Raw genomic sequence first — 24,081 nt, 5'->3', positions numbered from 1 at the left:
GACGGTGTGTGACCATGGGTCGCTCCCGTGCCTCTGAGTGGAGCTGCGCCCGAGAGCTGCGGGTGCCCTTTGAGGGAGGGGCAGTGTGAGAGCCGTGCGGATGTGTGTCTGCCGGCCGGTGCCTTTGTATGTCGGCGCGTTTCAGTCTCTGTCAGCAGCTCTGACTTTCTGTGTGTCTATATGACTGTGTGTGTGTGTCTCTGGGTCGCTGCCTCGCTGTGTGTGTCTCGCTCTCCCTTGGCGAGGAGAGGATTGGTCACGCATGACTCATCTTGAACCAAGCCGGGCTCCAGCGGCAGGGCGGCCGACGCCGCAGCTGGAGGGGGAGGAGGAGGAGGAGGGAGAAGAGGAGGAGGAGGAGGAGGAGGGCTACGGGGAAGGGGAGGAGGGGGAGGAGGAGAAGGAGGGGGCGGGGGACTCTCCAAGTTTGTCGGGACCTTCTTCGGAGGCAGCGGCGGCGGCAGCCGCAGCCGAGGAGGCCGGGGCTGTGCTCGGGCCGGGGGCGGGGGCTGGGGCCCGGCCGGGAGCGGCGGAGCGGGCGCCTCCGCTCTCCTCCTGCTCCTGCTTCAGCCTCTGCTCCCACTGCGCCGGCCGTGGACTCCCTCGGCGCGGCTCTCTGCGCTGCACGCCCGCCGGGCCCGCTGCTCCCCGGCCCATGTATTGGAAGCATGAGAACGCCGCCCCGGCATTGCCCGAGGGCGGCTCCGCCGCCGACCAGGTGAGCGAGCGAGAGAGTGGCTGAGCGGCCCCGGACAGGGTCAGGCAGGGGCCGGGACCCAGCCGAGCCGGGCCCGGGGGCCGGCGGCCGCTGTCGGAGGGGTTGCGGGGTGCGCCTGGGAGTGTGTGTATGTGAGTGTGAGAGCGCGCGGGAGCGCGAGGGGGAGGGGGTCGCGGAAAGCGGGAACACATTATGCAAATGTCGGAGGAATTTCTCAAAAAGCGATTTAGCAAAGACATAGGAGAATCAAGAGGAGGCGAGGCGGGTATTGTCCGTCTGAATAGGCGCTGATAGCGCCGATGCTCCGGGGGTTGTGCGGGCGCAACGCAGAGGATCCCGACGCGGGGCCGTCCCGGACACGCCAGGGGGCTGGAGGGGGTCTTTTCCTCCTCTCGGACACCTCCGTATTCTCTTTTTGGTCCCGTTTCGCCCCCCACCCCGACCTCGCCCCCCATTTTGCTCCGGGTCGCCCTCCGAGTGGCCCTCGAAAGGCGCCCGAATCCGTGTCAATATCGTGGAGTCAATTGAGACGCGCTCGCGCGGTCGGGCGGGCTGATGCTCCCGCGCTCCGCTTTTTTATTTTCCTCAAACACCCGCCCCCATCTCCTTTTTCTTTTCTTTCTCTCTTTTCTCCTTTTTGCATTTTGTGTCGAGAGGAGGAGAAGGGAACGAGGAAGGGGGGTAGGTGGAGGGAGAAAAAATTCGATTTTTAATTACTACCATTAAAAAATCAAATTTGCAATTCTTTGGGCGGCCTGATGGATCTCACTGATTGACAGTTGGAATTGACACTCTGGCTACCTCTTATCTTGGGCATTCACGACAATTTCTAATTGCAGGTAGTTTGTGTGTGTGCGCGTGTTTTTTTTTCCCCCTCAGAGGCTTGTATTGCAAGGGAACTAAGCGATTACTTCAAGAGCCACGGGTTAAGTGCAGGGAGAGGGGGAGAGAGAGGGAAAAAATCCAATCCAAATTCAAATTGCTTCATTAGAGAGACACCGCTTTTGTGGGGAAGGGCTTTAAATGCCCACTACAAAGTTAGGACTCATTGTTCCGCGCCGGTTTATATAACAGGCGCGGGGAGGCGCTGGGCTCAGGCTGAGCGGAGCCGGCTCTGCAGCCGCCACCGCCTGCGTTCCCTCCCCTCCTCTCCCAGGTGATGGCCCAGCCAGGGTCCGGCTGCAAAGCGACCACCCGCTGCCTTGAAGGGACCGCTCCGCCCGCCATGGTGAGTTCGTTCGGCCTTGCCTTAGGTCCGCTGTCAGGCCCTAGGGACCTGGCCCCGCTTTCCGGCCCGAACCGCTGCCCTTGCGCTTGGGGACTCCCGGAGGGCGCCGCCCCTCTCTGGGCCTCGGTTTTCCGGCAAAGAATATGGGCTTTGACTGCTCCAAACACCCAGAACGCATGTGTTAACAGTTGGGGCCGTCCCTTTCTCTCCAGTAGGCCATTCCATTCCTGTCCTCTAGCATAGGGCGCGGCATCTCGGCAGGATTTCGTTGTCAGTTGATGCCCTGGGGCCCCAGATTTGTCTTTGAGGAAGCTGCATCGCTATGCCCTGGGCTCAGAGCTCGACCCAGCCCTCGGCTCTTCCTCTCTTCCCTACTGCAGGCTCAGTCGGACGCCGAGGCCCTGGCAGGGGCTCTGGACAAGGACGAGGGTCGAGACTCCCCCTGTACGCCCAGCACACCATCTGTTTGCTCACCGCCCTCTGCCGCTTCTTCCGTGCCGTCTGCCGGCAAGAACATCTGCTCCAGTTGCGGCCTTGAGATCCTGGACCGGTATCTGCTCAAGGTGAAACAGGGGCGGGGTGTTGCTTGTGTGCTGTCGGGGTGTGGGTTGCAGCCCAGAAGGCTGTAGGGAAGAAACGCTGGCAGTAGGTCCACTTAATTCCGAATCCTGCCTGCGAGGCTTTGGGCTAATCTTAGCGTCTCTCTGGGCCCCTGGGGGTCCCGTCTGCAAAATGGGAAGAGTTTATTTCTACTTCCCTGAGCCTCAGTCTTACAGAAGAGAAGTGGGATAAGTCACACGAACCGTCAGAGCCCCAGCGTCTCCCTCTGCAAATGGGGCCAGGGAGCCCAGGGCCTGGAGTGAAAAGAGGCCCGCGCTGAGCCGCCCCCACTCTGCCCCCTCCCCAGGTCAACAACCTCATCTGGCACGTGAGGTGCCTCGAGTGCTCGGTGTGTCGCACGTCGCTGAGGCAGCAGAACAGCTGCTACATCAAGAACAAGGAAATCTTCTGCAAGATGGACTACTTCAGGTAGGCTGCGGCCGCCGCGCCAGCAAGTGTCGCCGCGGGCAGGCGCGGTTTCGCGTGGAAGCCGCCTTGGTGGAGCATGGTGTCTGGCTCCTGAGCCCCGAGTCCCGAGTGCGCTCCTGGTGCGCCGCGCCGGCCCAACCTGCGGGCTCTCAGCGCCACGAATCAGGAGCTCCAGGCTGTGCACCGGTGCCAGCACGGGTCCCGGCCCTAGATCCGCCTCCTGTTCCTGCGACCCACTCGGTTTCGGTGGTGTGTCTGGCTCCGCCTCGAGTCCTGACTGAGTCTCAGGCTCCAGTTGCTACCTCCAGCGTCTCGGTTGAGCTCTGATGTCCCCGGTTCTGGCCCCGACCCCCTCGGATTGCAGCCTTGATCTGGCTGCCTCTCCAACTCGGCTCTGGGTTCCAGCCCGACTCCAATTCCAGCCATGCCAGCGTCTCTCCTGGGCCGGACCCTGAGCTGTGCTCCGGACTTGCCCTGGCTCTGACCCCGGCTCCATCGGTCTCAGGACCGATCCCGTATCCAAGCACCTCTTACTAAGCCCCAACTTCAGGCTCCCGCTGCGCCTCAACTTAAACCCCGCGTCAATCTACAGTCTCTTTTCGAGTCTGGGGCCCTTGGTGGGTCCCAGGCGTCTGTTCCAGTCATAGCTCCGTCCTCGTTTCAGCCTCTCCCGGGTCTAGGCTGACTTTGGGATGCCGGGACAGGAAGGGGTGGGGGGAATGGAACGCTGCAGCCCCGCCGCGTTTGGGTGGCTTCACTCCACAGCAGCGGGGGTTCTCCCCCCTGCAGCGCTGCCACATCTCCCCTGCCTGCGCGCTCATCGCTCCTAACCAGGAGGCTCTAGTCTGACCCGGTCATGGGGTCGAGGTCACTGCTAAGTCAGGGTCTCAGCGGTCCTCCGCTTGACCCCCGCGGGAAGCATGAACCAGGCCGGATGCCCTAACACCGGGTGTACGGAGTGCTAAGAAGAGTGAAGTGGGACTGGTTCCTGGAAGGGGATGCCTGTTTGTTTACAGGGGGCTTTCTCAGGAAGTAGAGAAAACTACTCCCCTACAAACCACCTCCACCAACATCCCTCCTGTCCATGCCTAGGGAGAGGCTGTGGCTTCAGTCTTCTTGGGAGTCAGGGAATGGGGTAGAAAGCAATGCCAGCTCACCGCCCCCCTCATCCCCATTGAGTCTTCCGGGGACTTGGAAAGAGAGGACCTTGAATCTAGGGGGATGTTTGCTGCATTCTGGACCGGAATACTCTGGGGAAACTGGGAAGCATGGTTCAAGAACTGGACTCTTCTGAATATTGGTGTAAAAGTGTGTACAGGCAGGGTGTGCGGGTGTGTGGGGTCTCTTACAAGGTGGCCTAGGACTCAGCTTGTGAGGGACGTATGTGTGTGTTTTGTTTGGATCTCTGCAGTGGCACTGAGGGAATGCGTCAGTGATCAGGGTCAGGGATGTGTAGACAGCATTGTGTTCGTTCGTGACAAGCATTTGTCTTTTAGTTCACGTGCGAGAGTACGTGTCCATGTGTGAATGTCTATGTGAGGATGCCAGTGCACAAGGAGGTCAGGACAAGATTGCATCCGGACAGGGATCTGGAGGCAGGCGAGAGGGTGAGGGTTGAGAAATCCTGTCATTCTGCACCCTACCTCCTCCTTCTCTGAAGGGGCAGTTCTGCTTAAGGCCTTAACCCATAACCGAGGGCTCAAGGGTGTGGTGTGCATGTGGATTTGTGGGTGTGGACTGCTGGGTTCCGTGTGTGTCAGAGCAGGGTTATAATCATTGTGTGGTGTGTGACCAGAGTGTGATGTCTCCCTGCACTGTCCCATCTGACTATTGTCTGGCCAAGGCAGGAAATGGAGGTTAGAGCCCCTGTCTAGCCACCTTCTTGCTCTCGGCCTGACTCCAGTTGGTTAAAAAACAAACACCAACAACAAAAAGCCAGTTGGGGGCTGCTTGGCTTCATCAGCTAGCCAGGGACAGGGCTGCAGCTGAAGAAACCCAGAAGGAGGATGTCTCAGCCTCCTCCTATAGAGAAAGGCAAGGCTGGACCCCAATCCTGGCTTTCCTGGTGACCACAGACCTGGTAGCCTATCAGTCACCTGCCCATATTTCCTTGCTGCTTCTCCAGCCTCAGCTCACACCCAGTCTGGACCAAGCCTCCTCAAATGCCGTGCTTACTAGACCTTCAATAGTTCGTCAAAATTCAGATCCTGACCCTACTGTTCAGAGCCTCCACTGGCTCTAGAGTATCCCTTCCTGCTGCGGTGCAGGAGACAGGATAGAATGTGTAGCTATTTTGGGGAGAGGCAGAAGCTGAGCTCCATCAGGACAACACGGAATCACTGTGTGACCTTGGGCAAATCACTGCATCTCTCTGCCCTCAGTGTCCTACTTCCAGGGTTGTCTCTCAGAGCTGCCAAGGAAAGAGTAAAAGGAGGAAGGCTCAGCAGAGGCTCCTTAAATGACGGGGGCTGTGCGTGCCTTGATTATCACCATTGTCACCATGGCAGGGTAGATGCTGGGCACAATCGCCTGATGTCATTTTCTCAGGCACTTTGAGGAACAAGGCTTGCCTGGAGGGTTGGGGCTGTGCCATTTCTGGGCTGCAGGTTCTGAGCGCTAATCCTTTCCTGGGGACGAGAGCCCCAAAAGTAAACTAAAACAGATTTTGGTTAAGAAAATGGAGGGAATAAAAGCTCACATTCCCTTGGAGGAGGGAATTGTGGCTCTTTTGATCCTTTCTCCCCCAGCCAGGTGTCCCTGCAGGTATAACCCATCATTGACAAATAATGAAACGTACAAAAGGGAAAGGAAAAACTGGCAGAGTGCCAGGCAGGGGCTATCGCCTGCCCTGAGCAGCAGCCCAGGCTCTGGGGGCTATATTGTAAGGGAGGTCTCCCTGGAGAGAGCATGAATGATGGTGTGGGATGCAGAGTGCCCCTCTCAAGAGCTGGGGCTCAGGGAGGAACCCTGCTCTGAGGTTCTCTAGCCCCCTGTTTCCTGAAACCCTGGGCCAAGGATCTCGTGGGATAAGGACTGGAGCACTCTGCCCCTGAGAAAGTCAAGATCTTCATCAGGATGGAGGAAGAGAGCACTGTGGTCCTATCCCCCACTGAAGGGTTTCTTCTGGGGTCTGTCCCCCATCTCACCCCTCCTCGTAGATGGTCCTTCAGTCTCCTTATGCAGAACCAGAAGTAGGAAGTTAGAAAGGCACCCCAAAGTCATCAGAAGAAACTGCACAGTAGGGGAGAGGGAGTAAGGAGGTCCAGTGCTGCCCTGGCTCATTTGCATTGTTGGGAGGGGCTGCCTCACCCCTGGCTGTTTGCCCTCCATAACAGGTCGCTGAACCTCTCTGCCTCCGTTTTTCCAAATCTCCCTCCAAACAGGACCTCAACAGCTCTTGTGGGTTCAGATCCCTAACTCTCGTCACTCCCTGAGTCCTAGCAGAAAAACATTGCCATCAGGGAAATATGACATTACTTTTAAATTCTTTACTTTTTTTTTGGGGGGGGGGGGGTTAAGACCATTTTTCTTTCCATTTTCTTTGAAGTGAAGAAAAGTCCTGAGGAGAAACATAGTGTTCCTCTCTGGGACATTCATATCAACCACAACCCCAGACAGCTTCCTCCCATTGAATGACCTGCAGCTACTGCCCCCGCATGGGTAGTGGACCGATCTACCATGCTCTCCTGGCTCCCTCAGCCTCCTGAAGCATCATGCCCATTATATAGTTGGGGAGATAAATGTCCTGAGAAAGTGGCAGGTGAAGAGTCCCAGGTCACACAATGAGAGAGAGAGTGGGAAAAGGATGGGGGAGGGGGAGGACACACACTGGTCACACTGGCCATCAGAAGGTGTGGAGCTCATCTCTAAGTCAGGAACCATGTTATCGCCTTACAAGCTTTATCCCATTGGGTCCACCCTGTGATTAAGGTACTCTCATAATTCCCACATGATAGGAGGGGAAACTGTGGCCCTTAGAGGTGAGGTCACACAGTTAGTAAGTGACAGACCCTGGATAAGACCCAGGGCTGCCTGACTCCACCATCTCCGTGTCTAAACATTCAATGCACCTCTTCTCTAGGTGAACTATCTCAGCAGCTGCTCCCTAGGAAGGGGGCCGGTAGAATAGCAAAGACCCCTCTTTGCTGGCCCTAAGATTCCTTGCCCAGTTTGTTTTGCTTAACACAGGGAGCACCCACTGGGTGCTGTGATGTGAGACTCCCTGGGTGGCCTCTGGGAGCACTGGGGCCTAAGTGGCCTCCTTTAGAGGCCCTGAGTGGATCAATTTTGCCAGGATCAGGTCACCATGGTCTCTGCCCCTCTTGCCTTCAGACCATGGGAATGGGGAGTAAAGAGTTAAGTGCTGCTCCTGGAGTTTGTGGGGTAAAGTTAAGGGAGTGCCCTGCGCTGGTCCACTGGGGCTTCCCCCTTGAAGTTCCTGTCCCCTGACCCAGGTGACTTAGAGCAAGCACCTCAGCCTTCTCCTGCCTTCTGCCTAGAACCCAAGCTTGCATGGGAGAATGCCACCCTCTCCTTTAGAGCAAGGATCCCTGGGGAGGCTCAGAGCTGGGAAGCGACCCCCCATCACAGCAGAGAGCCACCCAAGAGCCTCCAGCTGTTGGGGGACAGATGTTGGGGGAGCAGAGAAAGGAGTTCGGGGGAGGGGCCTTGGGCCTGGACCTCTGAGACGTAGGGCTTTTAACCTCTTAATTGCTGGTTCTGTTGTTTCTGGCTTCTCCTAAGAAGAATTTGCCTAGAAGAGAAGGAACAGAGGGGATCGGCAGGGCTCCATGTACAATCCCCCTTGTTTGCCTCATAGACTCTTAAGACCATCAAAGGAGCAATCTGAACGTAAAATAAGTGAACTCTGGTTTGCGTTTTGGCGCCCTGGCTCATAGCGTTGTAATTAACATTGGCCTTCCCACTCTGAGCTTGGGCTTCCTCCTGCAGAAAAGGGGTAGCTTAATGATGGGGAACTGGGTCATAGTGAAAGTCCGATGGGCTCTTTCGTTGAGGCTCACTCACCCAGCAAATAATTACTGAGCGCCTGCTGGGTATCCTGGGGGAACTAGGCCCGGAGAGTGAGCCTGACTTGGTCCGGGCGCACAGAACCCAACGCACAACCATGAGCTATCACCGCTCCCTACTTGGGGGAGACACGGCTAGAAGGTGCGTGATGCCCACGCTAACTCCTTTCAGTAGTTGTTATGAGACGCGGCATCTGTCCTGCACCTCTCCATTTCCAAAGCACAGCTGTCCTGTGCGCCTTTGCCCCGAGTCGTGGGCCGGGACCCAGGGAGGGGCGCGGCCGAAGCTGGGGCAGTAGCCGTTCCTCCTAATCCCTTTGGCGCTCCCTCCACGGCTCCCGAACATCCCTTTCTTGAAGTTTCGTTTTCTCCGCCGCCAATTTCGCTGCTTCCGGAATCTGGCGGCTCGGGCCTTGCAGCCCGCCTGGAAAGGAATCTGTCGGTTTGTCAGAGCTTCGATCCCTAAGCCAGCTCCTTCCGCTTGTTTGTGCCATTGATCCCTGCCCCGGGTGGTGGACAAGCTTCAGGAACGGCCTTGCAAAGCATCCAAAACTGCATAATGACCCCACCCCCACCTCCATCTAAGGATCCAGCTTGAGGATGATTTCGTTGACTGAGTCGAGCCACAGCAAGCGCGGGGAGGTCCTAGGGCTGTGGACAGCCCCTGGAATTTGGAGCGGCATGGGGGGTGTTGAGAAAGTTGCTGAGAAGTCACTCGCGGAGCCCACCTGGGATCGAGGGGATGGGGGCGCCCTGAGTAGCCAGTGTAGGTACAGAACGCGCCCGCCCGGGCATTGCGGACTCGTGTAGCGGGAAGATCAGGGATGCGCGGGGCGTCTTGGACGCGTCCCCAGAGGAGAACTAGGAATCCCGAAGAGCCAGGCTCAAGGATCCGGGATGCTACCCTGGCGCGACACACCGGCCTCTGAAGGCCAGACCTCCCCTTCCCTGGCTCTTCCTACTCACTGAGATCGCACTCCCTGCCTTCCCCGAACTCCCTGGCCCCGGGCCCTACGCGCTGGAGTTTGCAGGAGTTTCCAGGACCCGCGGCCCTGGAGGGGGGACAGGACGGAGTCAAACCAGGCCCCGTTCTTGCTCATAACCCGGGATCCAGATTTTCTTATATCCAGTCTGGCTGTTTCCATACATTTCAGGTCCTTTTTGCATCTCCACGCAGACCTCAATCCTGGCCCCACTCTTTTTTATGGTCTTGAGCTAGTAGTCACTTGCCCGCTCTGAACCTCCGACTCCACGTGTGCAAAGTGGGTGCCAGAGTCCCCACCTCACGTGGTTGCGGGGAATCCGAGATTGCAGTGAAGGCTTTGCACCACAGGACTCTGGACCTCAGCAAGGGCCCTGCACACGGCTAGAGAGCTCCCTTCTCTCGGAGGCACGAAGGGGCTCCCAATCCGGTCACCACCGGACTGACAGCCCAACCGAGGCCGGCCCCACGACCGGCGTAGACGCGGGTGGGTAAAGCGAGTTCTTTTCCCCTCTACTGAGGGATTGTGAGCAGAAATGACAGCCCGTGCTGGGCTCTCCCCTGGGGAAGCCGAGTTTCGGAGGTAGGGAACCGCCTCGGTTTAGGGAGCGTTTGATCCAGCAAAGGCGCACAGCAGCGCCTGAGCTAACAATTTCTGGTCGGAGACAGTAGTGTTGGGGTTGTGTTGGGGGCTCCGGGCTGGCGGAGGCCTCTCTGCTCCCACACTCAGTTCAACCCAGGACCCTGTTTTTCAACTGACAGTTGCTTGCAAGGCAGAAGGTGGTGTAACCAGAGCGCGTTTTTTGCGCTGGTGATCCGGAGCACTCACAGCGTTTCCAAATGCTCCTCCAGGTGGGAGTGTCCTGGCCGTGGGGACGCAGAGGCAAATCTTTTTGGTCCTCTCCCGAGAATGCCAGGGGTGGGAGGGAGATCCAAGGAACCAAATATCTACAAACTAGTGTGATCAATGCGGAGAGGGTGGTGCTGGAAGCACTCTTCCTGGAGGGTGAGGGCGTGAGAAAAAGCAGCAGCCCAGGCAAAGGCCTGGGGTGAGAAAATGCTTCAGAGGGGGGCACGAAGACCTGGGAATGACCTTCCATTGTAGCTGACTGGGACTCCAACTTGCGTTTGGGGTGGGCATCTTGAGGAAGGTTAGGGAGGAGAAGGTGAGTGTGAGAGGATGTGGTCTGTTGGGCTTTGTAAACTCCAAGGATCTTGGAGCAGATCCCAAGGGTAGAGTGGAGCCACCAAAAGATTTTAAGCAGGGCAGGACAGGATGAATTCTTCGTGCTGGAGACTTGGCTTTGGCTGCTCTGTGGGGGATGGATCAGCAGGGGTGGCCCTGGGACAGGGAGACCAGGGCTAAGACCGGCAACGGCAACGGAGTGCATAATGGGAGCCCAGCCTAGGAGGCGGTAGTGGCAATGGAGAGAAGGAGATGGGTCCCAGAGATAAGTAGGAAAGGAACCACCAGTGCCTCCTGATTGGTTGGATGTAGGGTTAGGGGAGTGTATGATTTAGGTTACCCAGCCTGAGTCGCAGGGGCGGTGACTCCATTCCCTGAAATGGAGTGTGCACCAGGACAAACTGAGGCTCAGAGGGTTCAGACAGGCTCACATCCACTTAAAATAACAAACCTACCCTGGTGCTCAAGGGTCAGGCCGTGGGGTGGCTTCTCAGGCTGGGCAAACCAGATTCTGCTGCTTTCTGAGGGCTCCCATCCTTGTTTGGTGGTGGAGGCAGCTGCACCCACACAGCATGCTACAAAGGGGGGTGGGAGAAGGGAAAGAAGTAGAATCAAGGAAGCCTTAAGGGGAAAGAGGGCATTTGATCTGAGCTTTTTAGCCTTTTTAACATTTACTATTAGAATGTCATGGGGCTTCAGAGTCTGGGACTAGCTGGTTACTTAAGAGACTGCAAAGCACTGAACAAATATTAGTAGTCATTGCTGTTGTCATTTAGTTCAGCTCAGGACAAGGAAAATGAGAACTCAGAGGGGTTAAACAATTTGCTCAGAGTCATCAAGCCAGTAATGCATATCTGTCTAGGCTTCTGAGAAACTTTGAACTTCTCTGTCACTGGGGTACAGTTTATTCACCTTGGGTTCCTGTCCTTGCAAGCTGCATGACCTTATGCAAGTGACTCAACTCCCTGGTCCCGTTTTCCTTGTCTGAAAAACGAAGATTACCTGGGATAGTCAATATAAAATGCTTAGATTCTTGCTAGGCACATGGTAAGTGCTCAGAGATTTGCCTTTTATTATTACTATTATTATATTTACTTACCACTAATGATATATTTTAGTGAACAGGTTAATGTTATATGCAAATGTAAGTGATCACTGTAGAAAACTTGGGAAGTTCAGAAAAACACAAAGAAGAAAATAAAAACCACTCACCAGCTCACTTTCTAGATGGCTGTTGTCTGGAGGTGGGGGTGGGGTGGGGGTGCTGGATCCAGGCTTCAGGAATTCCTTAGCAAGGGACAGCCCTGAGGCCAGAAGCCTGGGTACAGGCAGGCTACTGGGGTTTGGAGGGAGGAAGGGGGCCTGTCTGAGCCTCTCCATCCCCTTCCCTGCCCCCGTGTCCCACAGCCGATTTGGGACCAAGTGCGCAAGGTGCGGCCGACAGATCTACGCCAGCGACTGGGTGCGGCGGGCCCGCGGCAACGCCTACCATCTAGCCTGCTTCGCCTGCTTCTCGTGCAAGCGCCAGCTGTCCACGGGCGAGGAGTTTGGCCTGGTTGAGGAGAAGGTGCTGTGCCGAATCCACTACGACACCATGATCGAGAATCTCAAGAGGGCCGCAGAGAACGGTACCCAACCCGCCCCACCTGGCACCCGCCCACACCTCTGCCCTCAGCCCTCCCCCACCCTAGCATCCCAGGTCCTGCCCACAGTCCTCTAGAGATTGGTGTTCCCGCTCTCACCTGGAGGCTGCACACGCAGCCAGATTTCTGGATCCACCATTTGCTTGGGAGTTGGAAGTCACTGCCTGTCCCTGTAACTGTGTTTTTTCATCTGTAAAATGGGGCTTATGATAGGACACCTTTTTAAAGAGAGATGAGCTCATGTATTGTACAGCCAGGAGGCAGCCAATGAATGCTAGACATGGTTCTCATAATGGGGCAGCTTACTCCAGCCTTGGACAGCGCGCGTTGGCCTGAGGGCTCATTCCCTACAGCTCTTATGGAGAAATGACCAGCCCTGATCTCTCAACTCCCAAGCCAGTAGCTCTAAGCCAGAGGTTTGGAGGTGGAAGTTTCATGCTGGACTGTAAGGAGAAAGACCTTTGAGAACAGAGACAGGAGCTCCAGTTTCACTTCTGGCGTGTAATTTTGATGTGTGAAATTCCCTTTTCTCTCTGAGCTTCAGTCTCCCTATCTGTGCAAGATGGATGGTGGCCTAGAAAGATCCCTAAATCTTTTAGAGTTCTAATACTGTGATTCCCCAAGACGCATATGTCCAGGGACAGGGGCCAGGTCTTCCAGAGATTGTGGTGGTTGAGTTACAGGAGGGTTGGGGGCTGGAAAGTGGGAGCACAGGCTGGGCTGTGGGCAGAGGCAGTAACTCGTTCCATAATTCCCCTATCTGGGTCTGTGAAAGCTTGTGACTTCTCTGTGATGTGTGACCTGTACAACAACCCTAAGATGTAGCTGGTGCATCCCCATTTTACAGGTGAGGAGACAGGCAGAGGTTATCTGTAGTATGTGACTTGCCAAAGGTTACGTACTAGCACATCTGCCTGACTCCAAAGCTCGGGTTCTTAACAACCATACCACACCACTACATTCTCCAGCCCCAAGGCCCTTTCATCAGACCTCACCTGAGCAGGGAAGGCTGTTGGGATGTGGCTCCCTCTATGAGTTTCATTTCTCTATTGAAATAACAGGCCCAGCAATCCTTGTCCTGCCTGTTCTCCTAAGACAGGGGTCCCAAACCTCCGGGCTGTGGACCCATATCAGTCCGGGCCTGTTAGGAACTGGGCTGCACAGCAGGAGGTGAGATTGAATGTAATGCGCTTGAATCATCCCAAAACCATGTCCTCCACCCCACCCCCATCAGTGGAAAAATTGTTTTCCATGAAACCGGTTCCTGGTGCCAAAAATGTTGGGACCACTGTCCTAGAAGACATTAATACCACAAAACGTCCCATCCACAGTGCCTCCTGGGAGGGGTATGGATAACCAACCCTGCCTTAATTTCCAGCCTGGAGACTAGTTAGGGATCCCCAGAGTGTTCCTGGCCAGGGCCATCACTTTCTCCTGCCAGGATTGGGGCTAAGTGGGTCTAGGGTGGGAAGCAAGTGAAGATGGGGTGATATGTCCACCTGCAGTGGTGGACAAGTTAGCAGTAGAGCTGGGATGGAATCCAAGGAGTCAGAGGTTTCCCCACACCATGGCCCATCAGTGACCCCAGGCTGCTTTCACACCTGGATCAAGCAGGGCCACTCCTAGGCACAGGCCTGCCAGTTACACTCCTGCTCTCCCAGCCAGGCCCCACCCCAGACTCCTACCATACAGAGGAACTTGAAGGCTTGGGACCTTGGATCTTCTTTACTGACCAGCTCTCAGTTTGGGCTCCTGTTTTACTTTTTAAATTTAAGCACAGACACATATCCATCACAGGAAATTTAGAAAAGACGGTTAAGCAAAAAGAAAATAAAAATCACTCCAAATGTCACCACCCCTTATATTTTAGTGTATGTCTTCCCAGATTTTTTTCAGTGTATGTATGTTGGAGCGTTTATTTTGTTCTTTTCTCAATGTAGTATGTTTCCTAATTTAAAAAAATACAATAAATTGTGAACAGTGGTGTAATTGCTAGTGATTTTAATTTTCTTTTTTTTTGTGCTTATCTGAATTTTTTGAGTTTTTGATAAGGAGCTTGTATTCATTACCTTTGTATTCAGAAAATGAGACATTAAAAACAAAATGAGAGTATATTTAGTGTGATTGTAAAAGTAATATAAGTGGAAAGAGAATAGCTAACAAAATTAAACCTTAGAAAATAAGGTGACCAGATGATTGTAAAAACCTCCATAGTTATAGAAACATTGAAAGTAGAATCTCCATAATCGCATTCCTTGCACCTTCCAACCTTTGTCCTTCCATCTGTTTAAAAAAAATTATATTCTTCCAATCTTTTTTGCTTTCATCAGTTTTTTACAAAATTAGGATCACGGTTCTATAACCTGCTTGCTTCCTATTTCTATCCGCTGGAGTCAGCCAGCTGTCAGAATACTAGTGAAAGATCCAGGGCAGTGGCTTTCTTTTCTCTGAGCCTCAGTTTCCTCCGCTTTAAAGCGAGGGCAATGTCGCCCATTCTCAGGGCTGTGAGAAGTAAGGGGCACACCGAAAGAGAAGCATCTGATACTAAGCGGGCGCTCAGAAATGAAAGGCCCCTTCCCCAAGGACTGAGCTCAAGGACTAGGACCCTGGGGTCCCCGCCCCCAGCCAACTCCGCTCCCGACCCTTCCAGGGACCAGTTCCCCCCAACCCCGTCCTTTCCAGGGTGCCATTAGAAGAGGTGCGGATGCGTGGTCAGCCACTTCTATCGCCCCCAGGGAACGGCCTCACACTGGAGGGGGCAGTGCCCTCTGAGCAGGACAGTCAGCCCAAGCCGGCCAAGCGCGCGCGAACATCCTTCACAGCGGAGCAGTTGCAGGTACCCGGGAAGGCCGCGAGTGGCCAGGTGTGGGCGGGGAGTTGCTGTGGGAGGGGCTGAGAGGGCCTCCTGGCTCCGCCTCTCCTGGACCCTTGGGATGGAGAGGCGGGGCTGTAGCTGCCTGGGGCGTGGCCTCCAGGCCGGGACCTCTGATTGGGCCAGGGCCCTGGACCTCTGTGGGCCCGTGACTATTCACCTCCGCCCCTTCGCCCCCTTGCTCTAAAGGTTATGCAGGCGCAGTTCGCGCAGGACAACAACCCTGACGCGCAGACGTTGCAGAAGCTTGCGGACATGACGGGCCTCAGCCGGAGGGTCATACAGGTGGGGCCGGGGGAAGGCGGTGCATTCTGATCTGGGGCGGGGCCTGGGCGCATGGGGGTGGGACCTCGAACGCTTAGCGGGGCAGCAGAGCCGCGGTCCTGGGCGCACGTGGCCGCTTTCTTCGGGAAGCGATGAGGCAGTCCTGTCTGGGGTTCCCCGGTGGCGCGTCCGACCCTTTAGTCTGAGGCTGAGGCTGCTGAGGCTGTCGTTCCAGGTGTGGTTTCAAAACTGCCGGGCGCGTCATAAAAAACACACACCACAGCATCCTGTGCCGCCCTCCGGGGCGCCGCCGTCCCGCCTTCCTTCATCCCTATCCGACGACATCCACTACTCCCCATTCAGCAGCCCTGAGCGGGCGCGCATGGTCACCCTGCACGGCTACATTGAGAGTAAGTGACCGCGACACCCAGGCCCCCCCCCCGGCCTGGGAGAGGAGCGCGCGTGGGCGGCAGAGGCGTGGGGAGGCCTTTCGGAGCCTCGTGGCTGAGCATGTGGGCTTCACAGCCACTCAGACCTAGGAGATGGGAAGAGAGATTGGGTTACCTGGCTCTGCTTTGGTGGAAGCAAGCCATTCAGCCATTCAGAAAGTACTTTCCAAGCACTGACTCCGTGCCAGGGCCCCGGGGGATTAGGGAGAGAACAAGGTGGGTGAAATCCTTGCTCTGGTGGAGGAGACAACATGGGAAAATAACCAGATAGATGAGCGTGTGTTTTAATTCTGATCATCCCTATAGGAAAGGTGCTGGATGGGAGGGTGGAGATGCCATCTCTCAACAAGCTGAGACCAGGATGCTGGGTAGGATGAGTGAGACACAGGGAGTGGGGAAATGGGTGCGCAGGGTGTCAACAGAACTGAATATAGGCAGGTCTACCGCCTGCCACAAGAGCATGATGGCATGGGTGCATTTGGGGTCGCCGAAAAAGGCCTGTGTGGCGGGAATACTCAGGGCTGTGAAGTCATGGACAAATCACCTAACCTCCTTGAACCTCAGATTCCTTATCTATAAATGGGGACATTAATAATGCCTACCTCACAGGGTTGTGAAAATCCACTCAAGTATTCAGTAATTATTTTGGGGGTGCCTTCCATGCCCCAAATACCGGGATACAACATAGAACACAACAGACCAAAGGCTGTGTGCTCCTGGGGCTCCCATTCCAGAGGGGGACATGCGTGGAGAGACTATAAACAAATACCGGGCAAGCATGTCAGTGGGCACTGAGCACTCTGGGGTGATGGAGGGCGGACAGGGAGGTCCTGAGCTTTGACCAGGAACCTGGAGGAGAGAGGGAGGAGCCTTGTGCATTTCTCAGGGGTGAACATCAGTGAATCTGCTACTGAGCAGGTGCTTCTCACACGCTTCCTTTCCCTTCAAGGGTGTTTCCATTGATTGTTTCCTCAAAGCTGGGCACGACCAGAAATATAGAAGTGGCTATAATATACTCACAAATTCAAGTCCTCCCTTCCGTAGCTCTAGTAAAAGGAAGAGGCCAGAGAGACACTGCTGTTTACTGAGCCCTTTATGGGCCAGACACTAAACATATTCCTGAACATCAGAGATCGCTATCGCATTATACAGATGAGGGAACCAAGGGTCCACAGTAAGTCAGTGAGAGCTGGTGTTCTTTAATGATTGGGTGTGGACTTTGGTGTCAGATCGGCCAGCCTAAAATCCCATCCCTGCCACTTCCTGGCTGTGTGACACGGGGCAAGCTCCTTAGCTTCCCTGAATACCAGTTTCCTCATCTGTAAAAATGAAAACAATAAGAATACCGATCTCAAAGCAGTGTCGTGAGCATTAAGTGAGATTGTGGACTTAAATCTTCAGTACTTACTAAGTGCTAGATAAGCATTAGCCGCTCTGTGATGGTGGTGGTTCTGGTAGGCAGAGCTGAGAGTGCAGTTTCCTGCCTGCCTCACCAGGCTACCAGTGCAAACTCTTTGTGCTGCTGTTCCATGTTCGAACCATCTGCTTTTCCTCCCCACCCTTTTTAAAAAACAACAACAACAACAATGACTCACATTCAGGCTGCAGAGAGCCTGTAGGGTATCTAGTTCATCTGTTAAAGGTGCCAAGGACCAGGGGCTCTCTAAGTACCAGGAATTGGGGCTACCAGCTAACATTTGCTGTGGAGTTTGTCACGGATCTAAGTGCCTCCCTTGGGACCAAGCCTAGGTATGTCTTTGATACCCAGAGAAGGGGCTGAGGTGCCCTTTCCTCTTCATGAGGAGATGGAACCCAGTTTGGAGCAGGAGTGGTCAGGTGTGTTTGGACCTGCTGCCCCTTGCTGCCTGGCTGACCCTCACCTTGGCAGTTTGCTTTGCAGTTTACTGAAGTCACAGGATCCTGAGTGTCCTGGAACCTTAGAGTTTGCAATCTGAAAAAAGTTCTGGAACCAGACCCCAGAAAAATGCACATACACACGTAGTTTTCCATGTCATCTCAGGCTGTTCAGGGACTCCAAGAACACTTCAGGTTAGGAATTCTCGATCTTGTACAACACCTTTATTCCGCAGATGAAGGAACAGCGGCTCAGAAAGGAACAGTGACTTGTCCCAAATTATATATCAATTGTTAGTCTCTATACAGGGCTCTTTTTTGGTAACTAAAGTGAGTTAAGTGTAGGGAAGAGAAAGCCATGGACTTCTCTACTGTAGTGGTAAAGAGACTGAAACATGAGAGATTTGGGTCAGACAGAAGGATGAACTTACCCCCCATAGTTTTAGATGTCACTCTAGGTACTGGAAATTCATAGAGATCTAGAAAACAGACAAAAATTTCTACCCTCATTGGAGCTTGCATTCTAGTTGGCAGACAGGGAGTGTGTGAGGATGGATGTTGGTGTTGGGTAGCAATTATAAATAGAGTGGTCAGGGAGAGCATCATGAAGAAAGTGACATACAAGTGCAGAGTCGTCTAGGAGGTATGAGGGGAAAGCCTTGGTGATACCTGGGACATAAGGTGCAAGACACCAAGGGAGGATCCTAATAGAAGGGGTACAGCCTTGCATGTAGGAGGTATTCAACACATTTTCATTTATGAGCATTTGTGTACATCAGCTGGACAGTTATCATAGAGAAATTTATAGGTCATAAAGTCTTTCCCATAGAGCATTGCAACCAACCCTACTGAAATTTTGCCCAGGGCCAATCAGCTGGTAATTAGCAGAGGTGAAAGTGGTCCCGGGCTCCAGCCTGCTGAGCACGGGGCAGGTGAGATCCTGCGTGGAGGGAGGGCATGGGCTCCAAGGCACCCTCTCGTCCACAGGTCAGGTACAGTGCGGGCAGGTGCACTGCCGGCTGCCTTACACCGCACCCCCCGTCCACCTCAAAGCCGATATGGATGGGCCGCTCTCCAACCGGGGTGAGAAGGTAAATGGAGCCAGGTTGGGTCTGGTGTGTCAGAGCCACCCTGCGGGATGGGTTCTAGCAGCGGTCCTCATTGCTGAGCAGGCACCATGCCTCTGCCCCGCACGCTCAGGCCCCCACTGTGTCCCTGAGGCAGTCCCTTGAGTGGGTGCCAGTGTCCTATGTGCACGGCCACTACAAAGGCCTCCTTGGCTGGTCTTCTCTTTTTCAGATTTCTGAATTTCATTACTTTGCTCAAACTCTGTGGTTCCAGCGGGGGCTCCAATCACACACCACCCTGCCTCCCACCATCGCCCTTCTACTTTCTCCTTTTTATTCCTGTCTGTTGGGAGTAAATATCCCGAGCCTGTGGGGCCCAGGGATAGCAGGTCAGCAAGTAACCTTGGTCAACTGGCAAGGTCTCCTTTGTGGATTCCTGGTCTATGGTTGTCTCCAGCATTAGGACTGAACATCCAGAAGGGTGCTTAGACATCACCCAGTCCAGTGGATTGAAAGTTTTGTTCTTAAGCCCTGGAAACCTTTGTTAAATCTTCTCCATAACCAATAATGCAGATGAAAGTGGATGGAGCTGCTCTGGGCAAAACTGCAGAGAGAGTTTCTCCTCCCACTTCCCTTCAGCTCCAAGACACCTCCCACTTAGCCTGAAAGCCACTGCTCTAAGACACTCCCATGTTAGAAAGGGGGAAATTGAGGCCCAGGTAGCTCAAGGTCACGGAACCTGAATGAGAACCTATGCATTTATTCACTCACTGATACATGTATTCAGCTGGCATTTGCTATGTGCTGACTGTGCCCAGGAGCCCCAAGCCAGTCGCCAGGAGCAGAGATGTGGAAAGCTTGGTCCCTGCCCTTGAGGAAGCCACCGTCTGGAGGGGGAGACACGCCCGAACAGTTACAACACTGTGATCAAACTGATGGGGAAGCCAAGGGAGCTGGGGAGTGGAGGGTTGGGGCGCAGCTCAGGAGAGACACAAGGAAGACTTCCTGGAGGAAGGCAGCATCTGAGCCCAGGCCTGACGGCTGAATCAGAGTTCATGAGGGAAGGCCTGAGAAGCTCTCTCGGGGAACACTGAGCAATTCAGTGTTGCTGGCACACAGGCTTGAGAGGAAGAACTGTGAGGGGTGGGGACCTTGGGCTGCCAGGTGTGGGCCTGTGGACTTTGTCTCAGGGGAGTGGCAGTGGTCCCTGGCAGCCTGTCAGAAATATCACTGTAGTGGTCCTCAGAGAAGCAGGGAGCTCTGGGAGTCAGAGTGTTGGGCCAGGGAGAGAGGGCCCGGGCCGTCAAGCTGGAAGGGGCTCTGGGGCCCTTGAGTCCAGCAGGGTGCGGTTGGTGTTGGTATGGTTTTCAGAATCACCTGCGTAGTTTGTAAAGATGCAGATTCCTCAGCCGAGGCCCCTAGAGAGCTGATGAAGAGGTCAGGGTGGGGTGGGGCGACACCAGGGATCTGCTAGTGTAATACCCAGCCTGTGTGATTCTGGCAGGCAGCAGAGGTGAGGCACACTCCTCCAGGAGAGCCCCTCTTACTCTGCCTCCTGATTGAGCACCTACTGTGTGCTGGGCTCAGTGCTGGGTACCATGTGTGTGGTACAGAGGTACAGACAACCTAGTTGGACAGATAGGTTTATAAGTAACTGGTAGTGCTCAAGGGAAAATCCTGCAGCACCAGGAGGTGGGTGAGCACGTCTCAGGAGGATCCCCTCTGGGACTGCCAAACTCACAGTGAGAGCTGTTGTTCATTGAACAACCCACTTGTTCACAGCAGACACTTTACACGCGTTGTCTGATGCCTGCCACCCACTCTGTGGGTGTGAGGATGGCACCCTCATGGTAAAGGTGAGAACAGAGGCTCAGAGATGTGACATCTTGTCCAGGGATGCAGGGAGCCTGTCTGACTCCGAAGGCTGCCTAGGTCAGTAACCATATCCTTTCACGCAGCACTTTACAGTGTACATGGTGCCCTCTCTAACCTCAGCCTCCACAGCCTCCCTGGGAGGATAGTTATGGTTGACTCCATCTCACACCTGCAGACACTGGGGCTCAGACAGAGTGGCAGCTCGCCCAGGGCCACGCAGAGGGCGTGGGTAGGGCTGACCTCCGTCCTTGCCCTGCCTGCCCTGGAGCTGTCCCGCTCCTGCAGGGGAGCATTCATTCCATCGGACCTGGTCCAGGGACTGCAGGGGCCAGCGGGCACCCTCCCTGTCCTCGGAGAGTGTGTGGCTTAGAGCAGGAAGTGGGTAGCTGCACCAGGGTAATAGGGCACTTGAGGTGAGGGGTAAACATGGCCTTCAAGGACCCAGAAGAGGGAGTAAAAGTTCTAGGGGAGAAGCAGGGGATGAGGAGAAGGGCATTAGTGTGGCCAAGGCCCAGGGAAGTGGGGTGAGGCGACAGGGTTCACATAATGAAGGGCCTGGACCATTGGGCGTTATCTGGGAGGGGAGTTAGCCTCGGAAGGGTTTAGGGCTGGGCTCAGAGTGTGGAGACGAGCCCTGGCCTCCTGGTGGCTCAGCGAAGCTTGTGGTTATGTCTGGTTCAGCCTGAAAGATGAGCCAGCCTGGGGTCTGGCAGCTTTGACTGTAGAAGGATTCTGGCCCCTGGGTATGGCTGTTGAGCCAGAGTTCTCTCTCTCTCTGGGCTGCGTCCTCAACTTCACATCCAGCAGCTCTGCAGAAAAATATCTCCCCCTCCTTCAAGATCTTTCTCCCTCTCACTGTCAAGCCTTGCTGCCAGCCCCTGGGGACCTGTTCTGTCCACATCTTGCCAAACCTCTGGGGCCTGGTGAGCTATGTGTGGTCAGTCGGTACAGAACTGTATGGGCTTTGTCCCAAGTCTCTGCAGGCCTGAGCCAGCCTAGCTATGAGGAGACTTGGTGCCCCCTGGGGTAGGCCCCTGAATCCACTCATAAGCCCAGCGCTGGCCTGGCCAGGAGACTGGGCTCTGAGCATTGGGGAAAAGCACCCTCTTCCCCGACCACATTATCATTTGGCCACACACCCCTGTGAGTTTCCAGAATCACATTTCTTTCTGGTCATGGCCCCTGATCCCCCAGTTTTGGAGCATAGAAGGTGCTTAGAAATCAGGGCCGAGCTGTCATTGGTCAGATGCAGAGACTGGGGCTCACAGAGGGGAGGAGTCTTACTAGAGAACTTCTTTTAATAAGAGCCCAAAGCCGGGCATCCTGGAGGCCAGAGGAGCGCACTGCCTGAGGCTGGGTGGGTCGGTGAGGCCATGCCCTGTGGGTCAGGCAGGCAGACTCAAATCCCAGCTCTGCCACTTCTCACTGAGACCTGGGAACAAGGTTAGCTTCTCTGAGCCTCAGTTCCTGTAGCTGCAAAATGGGGATAATAGTAGGTCCCACTGCCCAAGCTTGTGGCTGAAAACAAATGCAGTAATGTATGTAAGGAAGCCAGCACAGCGCCCGGTTCACAGAAAGCAGCCATAGATGGTGGTTATTGTTATGCTTACTCCCATGAACACCAACCCCGTTGCTTTCCTCTTCGTGGCAACTGACCTGGGCAGGTAACCTTCCTGATCAGAACATGGAACAGCCATATGGCCGTACCTGCTTGATGTCCTGGGACCACTTAATGCCTCTACCTGACACTTCACTGTGACATCCCATTGACCAGACAGCCAGTAATCCTTGACCTTAACTTCAGGGAACTGGCTGTGGCAACAGCATGAGAGGTCAGCCAGTGCTTTAGGTGGAAGAGGAGAGGGAAAGGCAGGGGCAGACAGTCCCTGATCACTCACTGTGTGTCCAGGTATCTGGCATGTCTGAGCCACCTGCCTCTTGGCTTTGTGGAGACTCGGTGCACATGAAGTGCCTGGCCCATCGCCTGGTGTGTCGTAAGCATGATGACCGCTGTCATGTGGCCTTGGAGAAGAAGAGGTGGTGTGCTATATAACAAAGAGAGCTTGCTCTGGAGCCAGGCCTGGGCTGTCGCACTGGGTCCCCCTCTTCCTAGCTTGTGACTGCGGGCTCACTGATTCTAGCCTCTCTGAGCCCTCCTCTGTAACATGGAGATAATGGGAGGGGACACCCTTGACAGATGGCAATGGGCGATGAGGCTTCCATGAAATCATGCTGGTCAGGCTCTTTACGTAGTACTGGGCAGGGTGTAATGCCCAGCAGACAGTCGCTGCTGCTCTTGTATATCACTGAATCCTCTCCATTCTGAGAGAGAGGTCTTGTCATTCCCATTTTACAGATGAGGAAACAGGCTCAGAGAGGTGAAGTGAGTTGCCTCAGGTCCCACAGCAAGTAAGTGCCAGAGCCAGGATTTGAACCCAGATCTGGGCCCTGAGTCATCCACATTCTCCATGCCTTCAAGGCCCTCTGGGGAGCTGCTGCTCCCAGCTTAGCCACCTCCCATCCCCTCCTTCTGCAGGTCATCCTTTTTCAGTACTGACACTTCCGGCACTTGCTCATCTGTCCAGGGGCGCCCCACAGCCGCGCCTCCACCGCTGAAATGCTGTGTCTGAGTGAGCAAGCGCTGCCAGGGATCCACCCACCTCCGCATCGCATCCACCCCTCATCTGCCATCCGGCCTGCCGCCAGCTGGGCCTGTGGGCCTGGCTGTCCCCTCTCCTGCTGAGAACCAGAACCCTCCAGGAGCGCGGCAGAATCCTCCTCTTGGAAGGCAGAGCTCCCTGAAATTTGGAATCAGGCTGAAAACAACAGCCCAGTTTTTCCATGTAGACAGGACTCATCTTCAACGAATTGAATCGTGCAACGCCAACAGCCTCCTAATTTACAGGTTTTCTCTCCTCCCATGTTGGCCTTTCTTCACTTCTTCCTTGGAGCCATCTCTGAATTCTGGAAGCTAACAACCCCCAATGTTATCCGCTCTGTTGCTTTTGTCTGGAAAACTCTACAGTGTCTGTGGGATGTCCCCAAAGGAAAGCTATGTCTAATTTTATCATTTCCATCTGTCTGGTTATGTCAAATTAATTCAGAGAGAGAAGAGACACTGACCAACCCTGAGAGGCCCAGCGGGGCAGGGTAGAGGGCTGCCCAGGCCAGGAGGTGGGGGATAGGCAGGGGCTGGAGGGACAAAGACCCACACGGGTTTGGAGCTCAAGGAGAAGGATGTGGCACCTTGGGCTGGGAGAGGAAAGAAAAACTTGGGGTGTATGTGGGGAACCCTCCCCCTACCTGGTTCCCCTGTACATATGTATACAGGTGACATAGCAGAGATGGTGCTTGAATGACATGACAGTTCTGAATGTTTGGGCAGGTGAGAACTGGGGCCCTTCTTCGCTACTTGTTGGCTCCTGGTAAGGTAGGGGTGCTTAGGCCATGTTTTGGGGGGCTGGGGCCTCTTCTGGGGGCAGGGGACTAGAGCCCAGGCAAATGGCAGTCAGACATTAATTCTGGACCCACATCTGAGCTGAGAGACGATGCCCACTGCCTAGGTGAGCGTGCCAAGCCCCAGATTCCAGCTGGCACCTCTGGGCTCCCTCACCGGCTCCTGAGAAAGGAGGCCAGACACATCTGTGCTCACACCCGCCCTGTCCTGGTGCAGCTCTTCCACCCCAAACAAGAGGGCTTGGGTGACACGAGACTATGACTTACGTGTTCAGGGGATGCCCATCTGTCCCAAGTTTACCCCGTAATTTTACAAGTACTTGGTGTCCTGATGCAGTTCCCACTAGAGGCTGCTAGTAAGCATGTTTTAGCCCAAGTTCTCCTTCGTGCTCTAGTTAACCTGGTATGTTGCCTTTGGGAGGAGACTAGGA

General features: G+C 54.8%; 1 protein-coding gene across 2 annotated transcripts; it reads left to right on the top strand.

Annotated features, from left to right (window-relative positions):
• The first annotated feature begins 527 nt into the window (after positions 1-527).
• On the top strand, positions 528-23,499 carry LHX6 (LIM homeobox 6). 2 transcript variants are annotated; one of them, XM_090275982.1, is made up of 10 exons: positions 528-718; positions 1,875-1,946; positions 2,327-2,509; positions 2,854-2,975; positions 11,578-11,798; positions 14,549-14,649; positions 14,875-14,970; positions 15,185-15,359; positions 18,240-18,343; positions 22,731-22,819. In XM_090275982.1, exons 1-10 carry the CDS (start codon positions 656-658, stop codon positions 22,749-22,751), a joined length of 1,158 nt encoding a protein of 385 aa, XP_090132108.1. In that variant the 5' UTR covers positions 528-655; the 3' UTR covers positions 22,752-22,819. The 2 variants fall into 2 exon arrangements, with proteins under 2 accessions (XP_090132108.1, XP_090132107.1); XM_090275981.1 differs by lacking the exon at positions 18,240-18,343 and having other exon boundaries at positions 22,731-23,499.
• Positions 23,500-24,081: the final 582 nt, after the last annotated feature.

The sequence above is a fragment of the Furipterus horrens genome, unplaced genomic scaffold, assembly GCF_987537825.1.
Source record: "Furipterus horrens unplaced genomic scaffold, mFurHor1.1.pri manual_scaffold_4, whole genome shotgun sequence".
Lineage (NCBI taxonomy): Eukaryota > Metazoa > Chordata > Mammalia > Chiroptera > Furipteridae > Furipterus > Furipterus horrens.
The sequence above is the reverse complement of the archived record's forward strand: the minus strand, read 5'-3'. Positions and strand labels throughout refer to the sequence as shown.

Excerpts from the sequence above, each read along its gene's own strand:
- LHX6 (XM_090275982.1), top strand. The coding sequence starts at position 656 with ATGTATTGGAAGCATGAGAACGCCGCCCCGGCATTGCCCGAGGGCGGC. Across the intron at positions 1,947-2,326 it reads GGACCGCTCCGCCCGCCATG|GCTCAGTCGGACGCCGAGGC; the intron begins GTGAGTTCGTTC and ends TCCCTACTGCAG. Across the intron at positions 14,650-14,874 it reads TCACAGCGGAGCAGTTGCAG|GTTATGCAGGCGCAGTTCGC; the intron begins GTACCCGGGAAG and ends CTTGCTCTAAAG.